The following is a 16,991-nucleotide window of genomic DNA, read 5'->3' on the forward strand; positions in this document are numbered from 1 at the left end:
TTTTTTGAGATAGAGTCTTGCTCTGTTGGCCAGGCTGGAGTGCAGTGACACGATCATAGTTCACTGCAGCCTTGACCTCCTGGGCTCAAAGGATCCTCCTGCCTCAGCCTCCTGAGTAGCTAGGACTACAGGTGTACACCACCACACCTCTCTACTTTTTAAATTTTTTGGTAGAGACCACAGTCTCACCGTGTTGCCCAGGCTGGTCTCAAACTCCTGGGCTCAAGCAATGCTCCCACCTTGCTCGGCCTCCCAAAGTACTGGGATTACAGGCGTGAGCCACCGCACCCTGCCAGGCACCTGACGTTTAAAAAACTCTACAGGTGATTCAGTTGAGAAGCATCAGGGGAGATAATGGAGGGTTGACCATCAACAGGTGACCAAAGGGCAGACTGGTGTGAAAAAATGTGTAATGAGAGAGATACAGCCACCGAAGCGGGAGCTGGGTGTTCTGGGCAAGTCACGCTGCAGGCTAGGCCTGCAAACTGGAAGGACAGGACTGGGGGTGACATCTGTCCGTCACCAGGCTTGGGCCTGATAGCTGAGGAACCTTCTAAAAAATGGAGGCATTCCAGGGCTGTAACCCCAGGGTCAGAGTCAATCGGAGGCTCTCTGGCCCTAAGACGCCACAGAGAGACACTGGGAAACTAGCATGTCGTCTCCTCAAAGGCGCCCCGACTGAGGAGCATTTGGAAAGTCAGGACAAGGGGGTGGCATGTATCAGGTGGAAGCCATGGATGCTAAATGTCCACGAAGCACAAGGCCTGTGCAGAGTGCGAATCCTCTGCCCCTCTAGAGGAGCGAGCGCAGCCTGGGCCGTGTGGTAGAGCAGTGTTCTGAGGCCGTCCTCATTCTGGAAGAGCAGCTGTGGGCCCACTTTTATCTCCGTGCTGGGCGACCTCAAATGCTACCTGATGTTCTGCTTTGCAGACTATGGCCACGGCCATTCTGACTAGCGTACTGAACGCTGAGAAATGCATTTATAGTGGCAGTTGTGGTGACCTCCCCTTCTCAGAGCACTCCCAGTGCTCTTTAGGGTGGGAACCGACCGCCTTTCAAGGGCTGGACCTGATTGGTCCAAGTGTGATCCACTCTATGGCCAGTCATTGGCTCAGCAGGTTGGCTATTTGGCCAGTTCCGGCCAATGAGAGGGGAGGAGCGGTTCTGGAAAACTTCTGCCTTAACCCTTAAGAAAGAGCTTTCATAGGAAATCTTTGTCTTACCGGATGTAAAGTAGCAAGAATGACCGTTCGATTGCTCTAGCTGCCATTCCGCAGCCACAGGGGCCGGGGGAGGTGGGGAGGGGAGGGAAAGATAAGAAACCAGGCAGAGCCAAAGGAGGCCAGAATCCACGCGGATGGTGAGCTCCTCTGCCTGCCTCGGACCTCCCCGGTGTGAGAAGTGCATTTCTCCATGGTTGAATAATCCAGGCCCTAGCAGCCCAAAGAATCCTAACTGAGACAACCTCCCAAGCCTTGTCTTCTGCCATCCCCAGGGAAAGGCCAGGAAACTAACCGCAGAAAAAGAAATACTGTTCAGTGGCCCCAAGGATAAGAAAATTGGAAACCTACCTTGGGAGCCAGAAGGCAAACTGCACCTCCAACCTGCTAAATGCAAAGCCCTGGTGTCCCCGGGCGAGGGCGAGGGTGGTTGCTGCGCCCCATCCACGCCACCGGGCAGGCCTGCTCACCTCCTCGGGCGTGGAGACCAGCGAGCAGCTGGCCCCCTGGCTGTCCACGCCGCTGTCCTTCACGCTGCCCTCCGCACAGGCTGGCTCTCGGCAGGCCTCCGCCAGGCTCGCAGGTCCGCGCTGCTTCTGCGCCCAGGCCTGCCGGAGGCTGGCCTTCCTCTCCTCCGAGAGGTTCTGCCACAGGTGGGAGATGGCCGCAGAGACGATAGGCAGCGCCGCCTCCTGCGGAGTAATGATCCCGCTGCCGGTGAGGAGGTCCATCGCCTGTTTGTAAAAGTTGAGATACCTGGAATAGAAGCGGCGCTGTCTCGCACCCCTGAAGCTCCCTCTCGAAGCGCCTCCCCGGGATTCGGTTCATGGCGTGGACCCCAGCACACAGGCCCGGCCACGGTGCCACGGCTCACCAGGGGCTTAGACTTCTCTGACTCTGCACGCCCATGGCCCTTGGAGAGCAGAGCCTTCTTGGGGGCCATGAAGGACATAGACTTGGGTTTTGGGGCCCCTCCCCGAGTTCCCCCGGTCGCTGCCCCATGAAGCCCTCAGTGTTAGAGAGAAGCAGGTAAAAGGCGTAGCTGCCTCGGCTCTCATCCTAAGGGAGTATTCTTTAAAATTCTGAGCCCATGAACGTGTGGGCATGATAGCACACCAGCTTTATCCTGCAGCCCGAAAGTCAGGCACGGCTGTGAAGACAGCCTCCTGCTATTGAGCCAACTCCTCTGGAAGCCAACATGGCTGCTGAGGGGCCTTGAGTCTGTGGAGGAGGCAGTGGCAAGGTACGTCTGAGCCAGCCATTCCTATCTTTCCTACTATAAGACCAGTGCGGACTTGTGGGGATGTGTGTTTTGGGGGAAAAAGGGGTTAGCCCTAATAATCACCATCAGCTGTGCCCCCCACAAGGCACCCCAAATAAACACCCGGTCTAAGTAAAAACACTGTATGAGTGTATGTGCTATGCTAATGTAGCTTCGAGACTATTTCTCTAGCCTCTCTGCCAGTCCTGTCCCTGAGCCCCTCCCATATGAAAATCCTGGAGAGTTCGTCATTCAGGGCCTAGTATGAATCGTTCACTCCAGCTGGGGTACACAGCTGAAGCGTACTCCAGCCAGAACCTCTGTCCCCTTCCCCCTGGGAGGGAGCTCCGTGGGTGCACAAAGCCACCCCACCCAGCTGTTCACACCGTTCAAATTCCATGAGGTCAGGCGACAAAGTGCCTGGGGAGTATAAGAGCACTTTCTTCTCCTCTTCCTCCTCCTCCTCCTCTTCCTCCTCCTCCTCTTCTTCCTCCTCCTCCTCTTCTTCTTCCTCCTCCTCTTCTTCTTGATCTTCCTCTTCCCCGTCTTCCCCCTCCTCAGCATCCTTCCTGACTGCCTCAGTTGGGCACCAAGGGGAGGAACCATTCTGAGAAAAACTGTTTGACAGCAGGCTGGGAAAGAAAACAAACAAGACAACTATAGACTAATATCCCTCATGAATATGGACAAGACATTCTTAGCAACTTTAGCAAGTATACATGTATATGTATGTGTGTGTAGTTGTACACATCACGACCAAATGGATTTTTCCTAGGAATGCAAGATAACTGGTTCAACATTTGAAAATCAATCTATGCAATTCAGCATATCAACAGACTACAGAAGAAAAACCTCAATAGATGCAGAAAAGGCATCTGACAAAATCAACATCCATGAATGATAACAACTCTCAGCAAACTAGAAAAAAAAGGGAGTTTTGTTAACCTGATAAAGGGTATCTCAAAAAAAAAAAAACCTACCACTAACATCATGCTTAATGGCAAAAGACAGTTTCCCCTCTCAATCAGGAATAAGGTGAGGCTGTCCACTCTTACTACTTCTATTCAAAATTGTTCTGGAGGTTCTAGCCAGTCCAGTAAGGTAAGCAAAAGAAATTAAAGGAATATAGATTGGAGCAGAAGAAACAAATCTATCTTTATTTGCACACAGCGTGATTATCTGTGTGGAAAAATCTCAAATAATCTACAAACATGTCATTAGAACCAAGAAGGGAATTGAGCAAGGTTGCAGAAGACAATGTCAGAATATAAAAATCAATAATATTGTTACATAGTAGCAATGAATAATTGGAAATTGAAATTTTAAAAAGCATCATTTACAATAGCATGAAAAAATGACATACTTAGGTTTAAACCAAAAGCTCAATCCATTAAAAAAGGATAAATTGGACTCATCAAAATCTGCAAATTCTGCTCTTCAAAAGACACCTTGAAGAGAATGAAACAGCAGGATACAATTTAGAAAAGTCATGACCCGCACCCAGGGTCTCTTTATACTTATAGGAATAATCCCCCAATGTACCATGTTGAGTTAAAAAAGCAAGCTCGGCTCGATGCGATGGCTCACGCCTCCCAATACTTTGGGAGGCCGAGGCGGGTAGACACCTTCAAGTCAGGAGTTTGAGACCAGCTTGGCCAACGTGGTGAAACCCCGTCTCTACTAAAAATACAAAAACTAGCCAGGTGTGGTGGCGGGTGCCTGTAATCCCAGCTACTCAGGAGCCTGAGGCAGGAGAATCTCATGAACCCGGGAGGCAGAGGTGGCAGTGAACTGAGATCATGCCACTGCAGTCCAGCCTGGCTGACAGAGTGAGACTCCATCTCAAAAAACAAAACAAAAACAAAAACAAAAACAAAAAAACCATGAGATCATAAAAGTACATTTCTCAGATCAGTTTCTCCTTCAAATTATGAATGTGATATATTAATAATGTTCCCTTTTCAGCATTTGTGACACCTTTTCCTAGGTTCCCAGGAGGCCTGGAATATAGACTGAGATTTGCATTTTCCTGATTGTCATATGTAGCCTCCAGGAAAGCCATTAGTTGTGGCTTTAAAAAATACATATAGAAAAAGCTACCATATAATATAAACACTATAGTCTAATTTCTCTAAAGAATAATGTGCAACTTTTTAAAAAAACTTGATGGATTTTCTTGAAAATTAACATTGATTTTCTTTGAGTTCTGAGGTAATATATATTTTTGGGCTTTTGTGTATTTTCTGCATCTTGTATGATAAGCATGGATCATTTTTATAATTGGGAAAAAATTGAATGCATGCTACTAGAATAAAAGAGAAAGGAATGGTCTCCAGCATATGGCTGTTTTGGATGGTGAGCAGCAACCCTGACGGTTCTGCAGGCCGGAGGGGAAGGGTGAGTTGCTACCAGACAGCACTGATGGCTGTGAGGGCACAGCAGGTCCCCAGGTTCCTGGGGTTTGCGGTGTCTTACCTGTCATTTCCAGAATACATGCTGGCATATTCTTTCTTGACCTCCTCTAAGCTGCTTGCATGCCCATCCTCCAGGTTGAAGGATGCTATTGGGGAGTTGAAGGCCAGGAACACAAAGAGAAAAGTCAGGCCTCTGTTGGAGTCTCTCCCACCCTTCTGGCCCAGGTGGGCCATGGGTGGGACCCCGAACCCTCCAGGGTCAGCATTAGGGAGACCAGAGCCCAGTTTCTCCTTCTAGGTGTGAGGGGAGAGCCTTAGACAAGCAACAGCCCACTTTTCCTCTGGCCTCTGAAGATGAGATCAGGTGCCTTCAGCAGCACTCCAGTAGGGAACTCATCAAAGTCTCATGTCCTGGTGCCTCTGGCCGGTCTTGCTGGACTGCAGGCTCACTAAGGACAGGGACCCTCAACATTGGCCCAAGCACAGTTCCTGGCACACAGTAGGCCCTCAATAAATATTCGTTGATTCATTGTAACCCAACTTCTGTTTTCAATAGAAAAACGGAACCAGTTTTCTCCAGGGAGGGAGATGGGGTTGGCAAGTAGGGATCCATTACCTTTCAGCTTCAACAAATTATCCAGGGTTTGCTCCAGTTCCGGAATATGACTCTTTGCCTTATTCAGAACCTGCCACTGAGGATAGACAGACAATGCTGAAAGCCAGCCTCTCACTGCAGAGACTGGTTTTGTGGACCAAGGAATCCCTTCCCAGGACTGAGGCCATGCTCCCTCAGATGCAAAGTCACATCCCTTAACTTCATCAGTGAAAAGAATAGGAAGTTCGTTCTGATGCACAGGAGGCACTAAATTTTGTTTGTAGCCTAGAAATGGGTTCTCACCAAAATGCCAAAGGATTTGGAAAGAGTTAAGCTTTGTTCAGCAAATTGCTAGTGCTGTAGAAAGGCAAATGACTACAGAGGCGGCTTGAAGGTGGAATAACGAGTGATGAAAGAGGCGCAGTCTGCATGAACGTCAACCCCAGGCTTGCACAAAGCAGAGCTAGACTTCAGCTCATTTGTAACATTGTGCAAAGGGCTAGTTAATATTAAATGTCCTATTCTCCCACTATTTTTATTTGCTAACTGCATACTCTCCAGATGATCTAAAAACTTATCAAATGCTGTCAACCCAAACTCTAAATTTCCCTCTTTCCCTTTTTCCCTCCCTCCCTCTCTCCCTTCCTCCCTCCCCTCCCTTCTGCTTCCCTCCCTCCCTCCTTCCTTCTTTTTTTCCTTCCTTCCTTCCAACTTCCTTCCTTTTTTTCTCCCTCCCTTCCTCCCTTCCTTCCTTTTTCTTTCCCTCCTCCTCTCTCTTCCTTCCTTCTTCCCTCCTTCCTTCCTGTATGTAACATTATTAAAGTCAAAATGGTAACAGCAAGATCATTCAAAAATGAGCAATGCTAAATGTTGTTTGTTAGGCTGACCACCTATATCTGTCAGGGGCTGCATGCATCCCTTGGGCATGTACAAGGGCAAAACTGTGTGCTAAGTCCCAGGGATACAGAGTACATAAGACAGTCCCTGCTCTCAGGGTGCTGACCTCTGACAGAGAAGACAAGCAAGGAAACAACCCCTCATAACACAAGATAGAATTAAGTAGGTACTAACAAGGGGTAGAAGCAAAGGGCTGTGGAAATGTACAAGGTGGAGGGAATAGTCCAACTGGAGGGGTCCAGAAGATTCCATGGAGCAGGGCAGCTGAGCAGAGTGAGCCAAGCCCAGCTTTGAAGTGTGCACAGAATCCCAAAGGCAGAGCTAACTGCATGAGCAGAGACACAGAGGCCATGAGAGGCAGGCCTGGCTCAGGGAACTGCTGCAGTGAGATGTGGCCAGAGTGTGGGGCGGGCATGGGCGGGACCCCAAAGCAGCTGGGGGCAGAGCAGCCTGGGATTTCACATTCTAGAGTCCAAGGATTCTGGTGGGTGCCTAAAAAGGAGACTTGAGGGGGGCTGGAGTCACAGCGCTCTGCCAGCCCGAAGAGAAGGTGAAGGGAACCGCAGCTACACGATGACACAGTCAGTTGCAAGCTCCCTGAGCACTCCTATGTGTTTTGCTCTCCCCAGTCCCAGAGTTCATGTCCATGCTGGTGGGTCAACAAGGACTTGGAACTCGGGGCTGACTGATTTCCAGCATCTGGGGCTTGTTCGTAGGGTGGAAAGATGATTCTCCAGCTGCTATGGTCTGAATGTTTGTGTCCCCCCAAAATTTAGTATATTGAGACCCAATCTCTGATATGATGCTATTAAGAGGTGGGGGCTTTTGGAAGGTGATTAAGCTGATTGGTGCCCTTATAAAAGAGTCCTGAGGGAACCTGTTTGTCTTTCCCCCGTGTGAGGACACAGCAAGACAGCTCTGTCTATGAACCAGACAGCATGCCCTCACCAGACACCCAATCTGATGGAACCTTTGTCTTGGACTTTACAGGCTCCAGAGCCAGAAGCAATAAACTTCTGTTGTTTATAAATTTGTCTAGGGCATTTGTCGCTACCCCAGCAGAAGTGGCAGCTCCAGGCCAGTCCCTGCCTTGCAGCACAGTCCCTCCACACGTGAAAATGTCTCCTCCCCTGTGGAAATGCCCCCTCTCCTCCTCTAGGTCCCCATACCTTTGAGGCTGTGAGATCAGACTGAGAGTACACTGTCCTCCTGAGGTTGTTGAAGAGCGCTGAAAGGGTGGCTCGGTGGCGGGCCTGGGACAGGCGTCTCCGGGCCACCCGATGCTCAAGCTCCTGCAGCTGTGCTGGCAGCTGGGGTGTCGCTCTGTCATGGGGGTTGCTGCTTTCTTCAGGGGTTGCCATTATAAGCTGTAATGCACTATTATGCTTTTTTTGCCCTAGATAATAAAAATACAATATTAAAGGAAAAGGAAGGCAAATTGAGGCAGGCAGAAAGGAGGCACCCTTCCCAAGTAAAGGCCCCAAATTCATTCCCTCATGAATTCAGTTATTGGTGAGATTTACAGTGAGAGAAATTTGACAAGTTTACAAAAGCCCTTTGAAGGTGATGTTGGTCAATTGCTAATTAAGAAAAGTAGATGGAGATTATATACGGTCAACACAAATTCTGTTATTGAAGCTCAACTCCTAAAATTGCAAACCACCCATATAGGACTTAACAGTTGAGGGGTCCTGGGACTTACCTCGAAAGGTTCCAACACATTGCAGGTACTCACCAGACACTTGTTAATTTCAGGGGTTAATTTTAAGCGTGGCCAAGGAAAGCAGCCATATCCTGAGATCTCAGGCTTCACTTTAGTCTGTTCAAAGCCGAACAGGTACTTGTCCCCACTGTGAGGTCTTTTTCTACCTTATGAATGCCACCTCTTTTATGTGGGTAGTAGTTACGCAGGTGTATACATATGAAAAAAAATCCCTCAAGGGGTACACTTTAGACTCGTGAATTTTTTTGTGATACACCTCAAGGAAAAAAAAAAGAAAACAAGAAAATTCACTTTACCACCTGTGCAAGCAAGAAGTCACCCGATGACAGAGAAGTGAAAGCCATTTTGCCTTATCTTGCCTCTAGTGGGTTCTGGAGGTGATCACTGTGTCCTTCTTTGTCACATCTGAGCTTACAAGCAAGAGGCCCTTCCCTAGGAGAGGCGATTCTGGGACTCATATGTAATTGTTTTAATAAGATACAGGGGCCAGGGCCTTTTACCCGAGCCATAGACCCTTCTATCAGGCCTCACCCCACCACTCAGAGAGCTACTCCCCACTAGCCTGCCTGCTGTTTGAATAGGGAGCCTGCAGCTTCGTTCCTTCTGTACCCTCAGTGCATAACACAGAGCCTGACCCCATTAGGCCCTCAGTGCTGGAGTTTCTGATGAATTACAGTGAGAGGTTTCCACTAGGTCCACTCCCCGCTGAGCTCAGTCCTGCTGTACAGAGACAATGCATGACCTCCGCCAAGGGTTTGTTAATTTTGAGGTATGTTAGGGTCACATGTGGAGACTGTTGAAAATATACATGCCCAGGCCCTGCGTCGAAAACATCGGATCTGAACCCAGCGTGCAGCTCCCCAGGTGATTCTTATATTTTCACAATTTGAGAGCCACCATTAACTCTTGATTTGTGTGTCAAGCATCACCACAGCTGGCAGCAGCTGGAAACAGAATCTTCATTAAGGGATTATGGGGAAGCGAGATGGAAGACACCTTTCCCACTATGTTTTAGTACGGAAAATAGGCCAATGAGATGGTAAACCCAATCAGGCAGTGTGAGATGTTAAAACACTTTTTAGGTCAGAAAATAACTTCTCATCAATAATCTGGTCTTCCCCAGTGTATCGACTTTTCCTTGTTTTGCTTTTTGGAACAGGGCAGGAAGATGGGAACAGTGATGCTGTGGTTGCCCCCGCTGGTCCCTGCATGTCTCTGTCACATCTGTTACCAAGAGTTACACTGTGGTATCTTCCAAGGGAAAACAGCATGAATCTGCAGAGGCCCCTCAAGCCCAGCTCCGGGGTTATGTTAGATTAGAGCCTATGCCTTTATGGTCTTCAATTTCCAGACACCAACTAATCTTTAATAGGAAGCAAAGTGAAACGGTGAAGATTTTGAACTGCCCAGGGAAAATGAGAACTTTTTGACAGGAGAATGTACGCTTTTTTTTGTTTTTTGTTTTTACTTGTTTAAATTAAGGAGCAGCAGATGTGCCTGGACACCAGGGGATTTAGGTTAACATACATAAAAAGGGAAGCAGGTGGGAAGCATTGTTAGATGAATAGAGGTATAAAAATAACAGGGTCCTCCCAGGACCTCAAGTTCTCTAACAGTCTCAGGATACTAACACCAAAGGCCTCTGGGCTTGTAGGGAGCCTGGAGTTCTCCCAATGCCAGTGCTGGGTGTCCTCCCTTCTGCCCAAACAAACTCAGCCTGAAATTCCGGGATGGCTGTGTGGACAGTTTCAGCCCTGGAGAAGGGTGCAGTCCTCTGCCTCCCCGATAGGGGGCAGATTTCCCACCAGTCGCCTCTAGGGGCCGCCAGGGCTGCTGGCCCCTAGGGGACAGCCCCAGAGCCTGCTGGCCAAGCTGCCTGGAGCCGTGGCCTCCATCTTGCCTGCCCCTAGGCGCCCCCTGGTCAGGAGCTGGGGGAAATTTCCACCCCTCCCCTGGCTCAGGGATGGGGCACACAGCAGGAAGAATGGGAGATGACCCTCCTACTCTGCTTTAAGGGCAGAATCAAGCCCTGGAGATGTTACTCTTAATTAGACCTTGAGTGATTTTCAATGTCTTCTCTCTAGATCCTGCCTTCTGCTCACAAGGCATTCTTTCCAAGTTATTTCGATTGACTTGGAATTTTTTCTTCTCTGTGGCCCTGACACGGTCTTAGGTAGATCTTTGTTAGACAGAGCTTTTTTTTCTTTTTCTTTTGAGACGGAGTCTCGCTCTGTCACCCGGGGTTGGAGTGCAGTGGCATGGATCTCGGCTCACTGCAACCTCTGCCTCCCGGGTTCAGTTCAAGCGATTCTCCTGCCTCAGCCTCCTGAGTAGCTGGGATTACAGGCGCCCACCACCACGCCTGGCTAATTTTTGTATTTTTAGTAGAGAAGCGGTTTCACCATGTTGGTCAGGCTGGTCTCGAACTCCTGACCTCGTGATCCGCCCGCCTCGGCCTCCCAAAGTGCAGGGATTACAGGTGTGAGCCACTGCGCCCGGCCGACAGAGCTCTTTTTATCTAATAATACACTTGGGTCTGCCCGGTCAGCACCTGTGACTTGTGTGAAGGGCTGGCTGGCCTGGAACAAGTGCCTCAGAAGTTACTGTCTAGGATGGGGAGAGGAGGGCAGGACCCTCCGCCTCATTCCAAGATTAGCCGTTTGACTAGGAAGGGGCAGTGAAAGATACTGTGAAAGGGGGAGCTAACTATTGTAAAAATGAGATCAAGAAGTGATCTGTTATTTCAAAACAAAACTCTGCTCTCCTAAAAGCCCTGTGCAGTTCAAAGTATGTCAAAGAAACTGCTCTCAGCAGTGTAAGGAATTATAGCAGTGTAGAGAAAATATTCTGGAACTCTCCTCCCGAGGGCCTGGAACTGCATTTTAATAGCCTTGAAAACTCAGAATCTCCCCATTGCCCCTTTGGTTTGCTCCCCTGCTCAGCAATCTTTATTCCATGACCTACTGCCCCTCCTTCCATCTATAACACCATCTCTTGTCTGCCCTGGTCTGCAGTTTCTATGGATCTAGAGCCAACTTGCCCTTCAATTCCCGGTTTAAGTCCCAGTTCCTTTAATGAGTTTCCCAGTCCCAGGCCACACTGGGTTCTAAGTCAATCATGTTCTGGCAACAACTCAGAAAAATCTTTGGTCAGGACCTGTGTGTCAAGCATCAGTTGTGTCCCTCCCAGGAAGTGGTACCGTGCATAGACATAGATGATGAACTCAAGCTTCCCTTTCTTGGCTGCCTCTTCTAAACTAAAACCACTGAGAATTCTATTGCCTGGACTACTAAGACAAAAATCTCCCAAACGTGGGGATGGGCAGAGACACTGGGTTGAATGAGCTAAAGGAAAATGAAGATTAAGAGAAAAGCTTGGTGGGTGGAGGGGAAATAACATCTCAGTTCCACCCTAACCCAAAAGACCTCTCCGCATCCCCTTGAGAAGGCTTCAAAATCTCTTTCAAGGTGATGTTGGTCAGTTGGTAATTAAGAAAGGTAGTGAAGATTATACAGGGTGAAGAAGCTGGATATCCTATCCAGACTTGGAAAACTGGTCATGCTTGGAGAGGTGAATGTGAATGTTTGGGCACCTAAAATGAGCGAGAATTGAGGGAACTCACTACGGAGACAGTAGTTTGAAGGAAGCTAATCTTAAGGATGATGCAGAGACACAGTCAAAGATGGGATGAGCTGGTAAAGGGAAAGGCAAGTTGGGTTATGGATTGGCTTGAGATCTGGGTCATAACCATAGCTTCAGGCTAACCCACCTTGTGACCTTGTGACTTTGGATGAGGCAAGAAATCTCTCTAGTACACACACACACACACATCACACACATATATACACACATCACACACACACACACATATATATATACACACATACACACACACACACATATATATATATAAAGATGGGGTCTCACTATGTTGCCCAGGCTGGTCTTGAATGCCTGGGCTCAAGTGAATCTCCTGCCTCAGCCTTCTAAAGTGTTGGCCTTACAAACGTGAGCCACCACCTCTGGCCTCTAGTTCTTAATTTTTTTTTCTTGTTGTTTTCCTCTTTCGAGATAGGGTCTCACTCCATTGCCCAGACTGGAGTGCAGTGGCAAGCTCATAGCTCATTGTAGCCTCGAACTCCTAGGCTCAAGTGATCCTCCCACTTCATCCTCCTGAGTAGCTGGGACTACAGATGTGCACCACTGGGCCTGGCTAAATTTTTCTGTAGAGATGGAGTCTCACTATGTTGCCCAGGTTGGGCTCAAGTGATCCTCCCATTTTGGCTTCCCAGAGTGCTGGGATTACAGGCATGAGCCACCATGTCTGGCCTTAATTTATTTATCTACATAAAAGAGGTAAAAATTCTTTAACTAGATTATAGTCTGAACGTTTTTGTTTTTAAAAGGTCGTTGCCAGCCGGGCGCGGTGGCTCATGCCTGTAATCCCAGCACGTTTTGGGGCCAAGGCAGGCAAATCACCTGAGGTAAGGAGTTCGAGACCAGCCTGGCCAACATGGTGAAACCCCATCTCTTACTAAAAATAGAAAAATTAGCTGGCATGGTGGCAGGCACCTGTAATCCCAGTTACTCAGGAGGCTGAGACAGGAGAATCACTTGAACTCAGGAAGTGGAGGTTGCAGTGAGCTGAGATCATGCCACTGTACTCCAACCTGGGTGACAACAGCAAAACTCCGTCTCAAAATAAAAAAGTCATGATCATGATTCTATGAGTATCTGGAGCAATAAAAAAAAAATAAGCCACTCAAAACCAATAGAAGTGGGGTATGGATCACAGAGCAGTATGAGAACCTTCGTCTTAAGGAATTTTGGAGACTTATGTTTATGAACAAATGTTTACTGAACACTTTCTCTGTGCAAAGCCCATTTATTCTGCAGGAAACTGGAGCCCAAAATAATATTAGGCATTTCAGAATGGCCATAGCTCTAACATATTTTCCCCTTTTAAAAACTTATTGCTGCCCAGGTGCGGTGGCTCTTGCCTGTAATGCTAGCACTTTGGCGGGTTGAAGCAGGAGGATCACTTGAGCTCAGGAGTTTGAGACCAGCCTGGGCAACGTGGCCAAACCCCATTTCTACAAAAAATACAAAAATAGAAAAATTATCCAGGCATCATGTGCCTGTAGTCCCAGTCACCCAGGAGGCTGAGTTGGGAGGATCACTTGAGCCTGGGAAGCAGAGGTTGCAGTGAGCTGAGATCGTGCTATTGCACTCCAGCCTGGGTGACAGAGTGAGATTCTGTCTAAAAGCAAACAAGTGAACAAACAAAACCAAAACTTATTGCTGTGTTCAAGCTTGTTCATGAGATCTCAGCTTGCCAAACATAACCTTTCAGTCTAACAAAGTTAGAAGGCAGCTTCATTGATACCTTCTTCCAAAAGGGCATTTTGTGAGGATTAACACTGTCACATGACATATTTTTGTTAATTGTCATCTATAAAGCAGAGCATACTTTCATGACCACATATTTTCCTATTAAAACGCTATTTAATATCCACTCAGAGCTGACATTTAAAAAATTCCCTAGACTAAACTTTTAAAAAATGCCCTCACCTTCTCCAAGTTTCAAAGAAATGTTCATTGTTAAGCATCAGTCCACAAAATATTTGAGTGTGATCCATTCTCATTAGCAAGCCCTGGACAATACAATACACTCGATAATGTACTGCAACCCACAGGCAGCTTCATTTGATTCTCTATCTATATCAAATTATGTAAAAATAATCCAGAATTGGCTGGGTACGGTGGCTCATACCTGTAATCCCAGCACTTTGGGAAGCTGAGGTGGACGGATCACCTGAGGTCAGAAGATCGAGACCAGCCCGACCAACATGGTGAAACCCCTGTCTCTACTAAAAATACAAAGATTAACCGGGTGTAGTGGCCCACACCTGTAGTTCCAGCTACTCGGGAGGCTGAGGCGGGAGAATCGCTTGAACCTGGGAGGCGGAGGCTGTGGTGTGCTGAGATCGCACCATTGCACTCCAGCCTGGGTGACAAGAGCGAAACTCCGTCTCAAAATAATAATAATAATAATCATCATCATCATCCAGAATCACTCTCAAAAATATAGGTAGCCACGAAGACGGATACAAAGGCTCCTGTGAACCTCGCGCTAAAAGTTCACCTGTTTGGCTCCACTGCATCGAATTCATTCGCGTCTACACAAACACTCATATGCCCAAGGGCACCTTTCTGGAGGGGAGCGTCCAAAGGATACTTACTCGCCGACGGTGCACGCGACGTCCCCACTCCCGGGACAGCAGTCACCCGGCCTCGTGTGCCGGAGTGGGGATCGCGGCTCCTGCCTGGGTCAGAAAACAGACCTGGCACCTCGTTACAGGGGTGGAGACCAATCGCGGCTCTGTCCCCGGCCGCCACAGCCAATGGAGATGCGCGGTGACGGGCCAATGGGCGTGTGGACAGTGGAAGAAACAGTGTTACAAGTTGTTCGAAGGTGACAGAAAAAGGACTGAGAAGAGGGAGGGGCGGGGCTGACTCTCACCTCACAGGGTAGCGAGGGGTCAGGGAGGGGACCCCCCCGTCAGTCATCAGCTCGGGGGCGCCACACAGCCTTCATGTGCCGTTGGAGGACTAAGTAGATGCCCTCCAGCTGGTTCCACTCACCTGGCATTGAGCCCCAGTTTTCTCATTCCTCTAATGGGGCAATGCCACCAGCTTACAGGGTTGTCCTGAGGGTTAGAGAAAACCTCTTAGATAAGGGAATCAAAATACCAGGCTCGCTGTCTCAAGCGAAAACATGAGAAAACGGCATGAAGGAAATAGACGCATAAAAAGGAGGGAGGGGAATAACATTTAAAATAAGGCAGGAAGAAATAGAGGATGGGGGAGAAAACGGGGTGCAGAGAAGGGACCTTTAATAGCTCATATTAAAATATCAAGAATAAGAGAGAAAAGGGGTTCACTCTGGGCAGTAGGAAGTAGGTATTCTTTCAGTTTGGAAAAAAAAATTCATTTTTCCTCCCCAAATATAGATGTACTCTCGTTTAGGCTTCTTTTTGCTTGTATCCTTATATCCTGAAATATTTCGTGATGCTCATGATCCCACTATATCTGATTGACACTGGTGGGGGTACCAGCGAGTCTCTGCACATTTGGTAGCAGATGCAGGACAAAGCCCCTCGAAGTGCCTGGCCGGTGCACGGTACAAGAAGCATGGCTCCGCCCAGGCGCCCTCTTGCTGCCATCTGATGGGTGAGCTCCTTCACTCCTGAGGCAGGGGTGAAACAGGGGTCACACGCTTAGCAGGCGTAGCAGGGGATTCTGGATTAGAATCCACCTCGCAGGGAATGAGAGGGCTATCAACGAGCCCCTACGGAAAGCACGCAATAGGGTACCGGGCAGGCTTAGACACTCAGGAAGTTTGACGTCACTGAGATGGTGTCCCACACATAAAGAAACTGTCACATAAAAACATAAAAACCTTCCAGTAAGGGTCAATTCTCATTCTCACTTTCTAGCTTTTTTTTTTTTTTTTTTTTGAGACAGGTTCTCGTTCTGTCACCCAGGTTGGAGTGCACTGCAGCCTCACTGCAGCCTCGAAATCTCGGGCTCAAGCGATTCTCCTGCATCAGCCTCCCGAGTAGCTGGGACTGCAGGCCTGCACCACCACACCATGCTAATTTTTAATTTTTTGTAGAGACAGGCGTTTCTAGGAAAATTTAAAATGTTGATTTCACTCCAAAATTCTGCTTGGGTTGGCTGTCACCCTTCTGGCTCTCACGCAGTCCTTGATCTAGGGTCACTGAGGGCTTTAAAGTGCTTGTCACTGCCCCACTCCACCCCCACTCCCTGACTTCTCTCTCTTGGGCCTGCACACCACCAGCACTACCTGCAGTGTTGCTGGGGACCTAGGAGTTTGTGAAGCTCTGTCTTGGGGAGCCTTATCCTTGCACCAAGATGACACGGAGTGGTTTGGAAACTGACCTCTGACCTGCCGCAAGCTTTCATGTAGTCACCCCACCTCCCACCCCAACCACTGCCACACACACAAGCAGATGTGCACCCAGAAAAAATGTCGTCCTGGGGGGAAAGTTACTAAGAAGCTCACTTACCTGCCGCAGCCTGATTTCTTGATTGAAAATGAGGATCTTGTCCACTTCAATCTTCCCCACAGCTGCAAGGCAGAAGGCTCTGCCCATGAACACTGGGGGCCTCCTGGTGGCCTCTCATTAGCTCTGGATACAATGAGTTATCCCTGGTAACATCCACACACACCACCACCCTCTGATCTTGACCCTTTCCTCCCAGTAGCAGGGTCTCAAAGTACACCCTTTTGCCTTAAAGTACACCCCCTCCCCACCACAGGAACATAGATCCTGTCCAGAAATGCCCTCTGCCTATAATAACATAGATCCTTCTCTGAAATACTCCCCCAGCAACATAGATCCTGCCCTGAAATTCCTCCTGCACAGTGGCATAGATCCTGTCTATGGATGTGTCTATGGAAATACTCTCCTTTTCTCCCATTTGGAGTACATGCCCTCCTTGCAGATCCAGCTCAACACCCAGGAAGCCTTCCAAGATCCCTGCATTCACACCAACTCGGGGTGGCTACCCCTTTTTGTGCCCCTCAGGCCTAACTTTCTGGTTGGAGGAATAGCCCTCTGAATTTGTTCTCCTTGTTAGTGTCTATCCATTTCATGAAATAAAAGGCAGGGACCTCAGGCTGTATTATCTTTTTATTCTCCAAACAAAATGAGAGTGATGGATCCTACACTGAGACTTTACTGTGCTCAGAATCCTCATGGACAACCCTGTGAAGATTCTTCTCCCCAGACTCAGAGAAGTCCAGGGACTTGCTCAAGATCTTCTCTCCAGTCCTCTGCACTCCATGCCCCCT

General features: G+C 48.5%; 1 protein-coding gene across 1 annotated transcript in view; it reads right to left on the reverse strand.

The window, feature by feature from the left end:
- Positions 1-16,290, reverse strand: part of STRA8 (stimulated by retinoic acid 8) — a 26,181-nt gene extending 9,891 nt beyond the window's left edge. The window contains exons 1-6 of the mRNA XM_011972152.1: positions 16,204-16,290; positions 7,557-7,754; positions 5,512-5,587; positions 4,957-5,041; positions 3,072-3,098; positions 1,691-1,976 (exon numbers count right to left, since the gene is read on the reverse strand). Of these exons, the coding sequence (XP_011827542.1) occupies positions 1,691-1,976; positions 3,072-3,098; positions 4,957-5,041; positions 5,512-5,587; positions 7,557-7,754; positions 16,204-16,290 (759 nt within the window). The remainder of the gene's footprint in view (positions 1-1,690; positions 1,977-3,071; positions 3,099-4,956; positions 5,042-5,511; positions 5,588-7,556; positions 7,755-16,203) is intronic.
- Positions 16,291-16,991: the final 701 nt, after the last annotated feature.

The sequence above is a fragment of the Mandrillus leucophaeus genome, unplaced genomic scaffold (genome assembly GCF_000951045.1).
Source record: "Mandrillus leucophaeus isolate KB7577 unplaced genomic scaffold, Mleu.le_1.0 Scaffold1276, whole genome shotgun sequence".
NCBI classification, from domain to species: Eukaryota; Metazoa; Chordata; class Mammalia; order Primates; family Cercopithecidae; genus Mandrillus; species Mandrillus leucophaeus.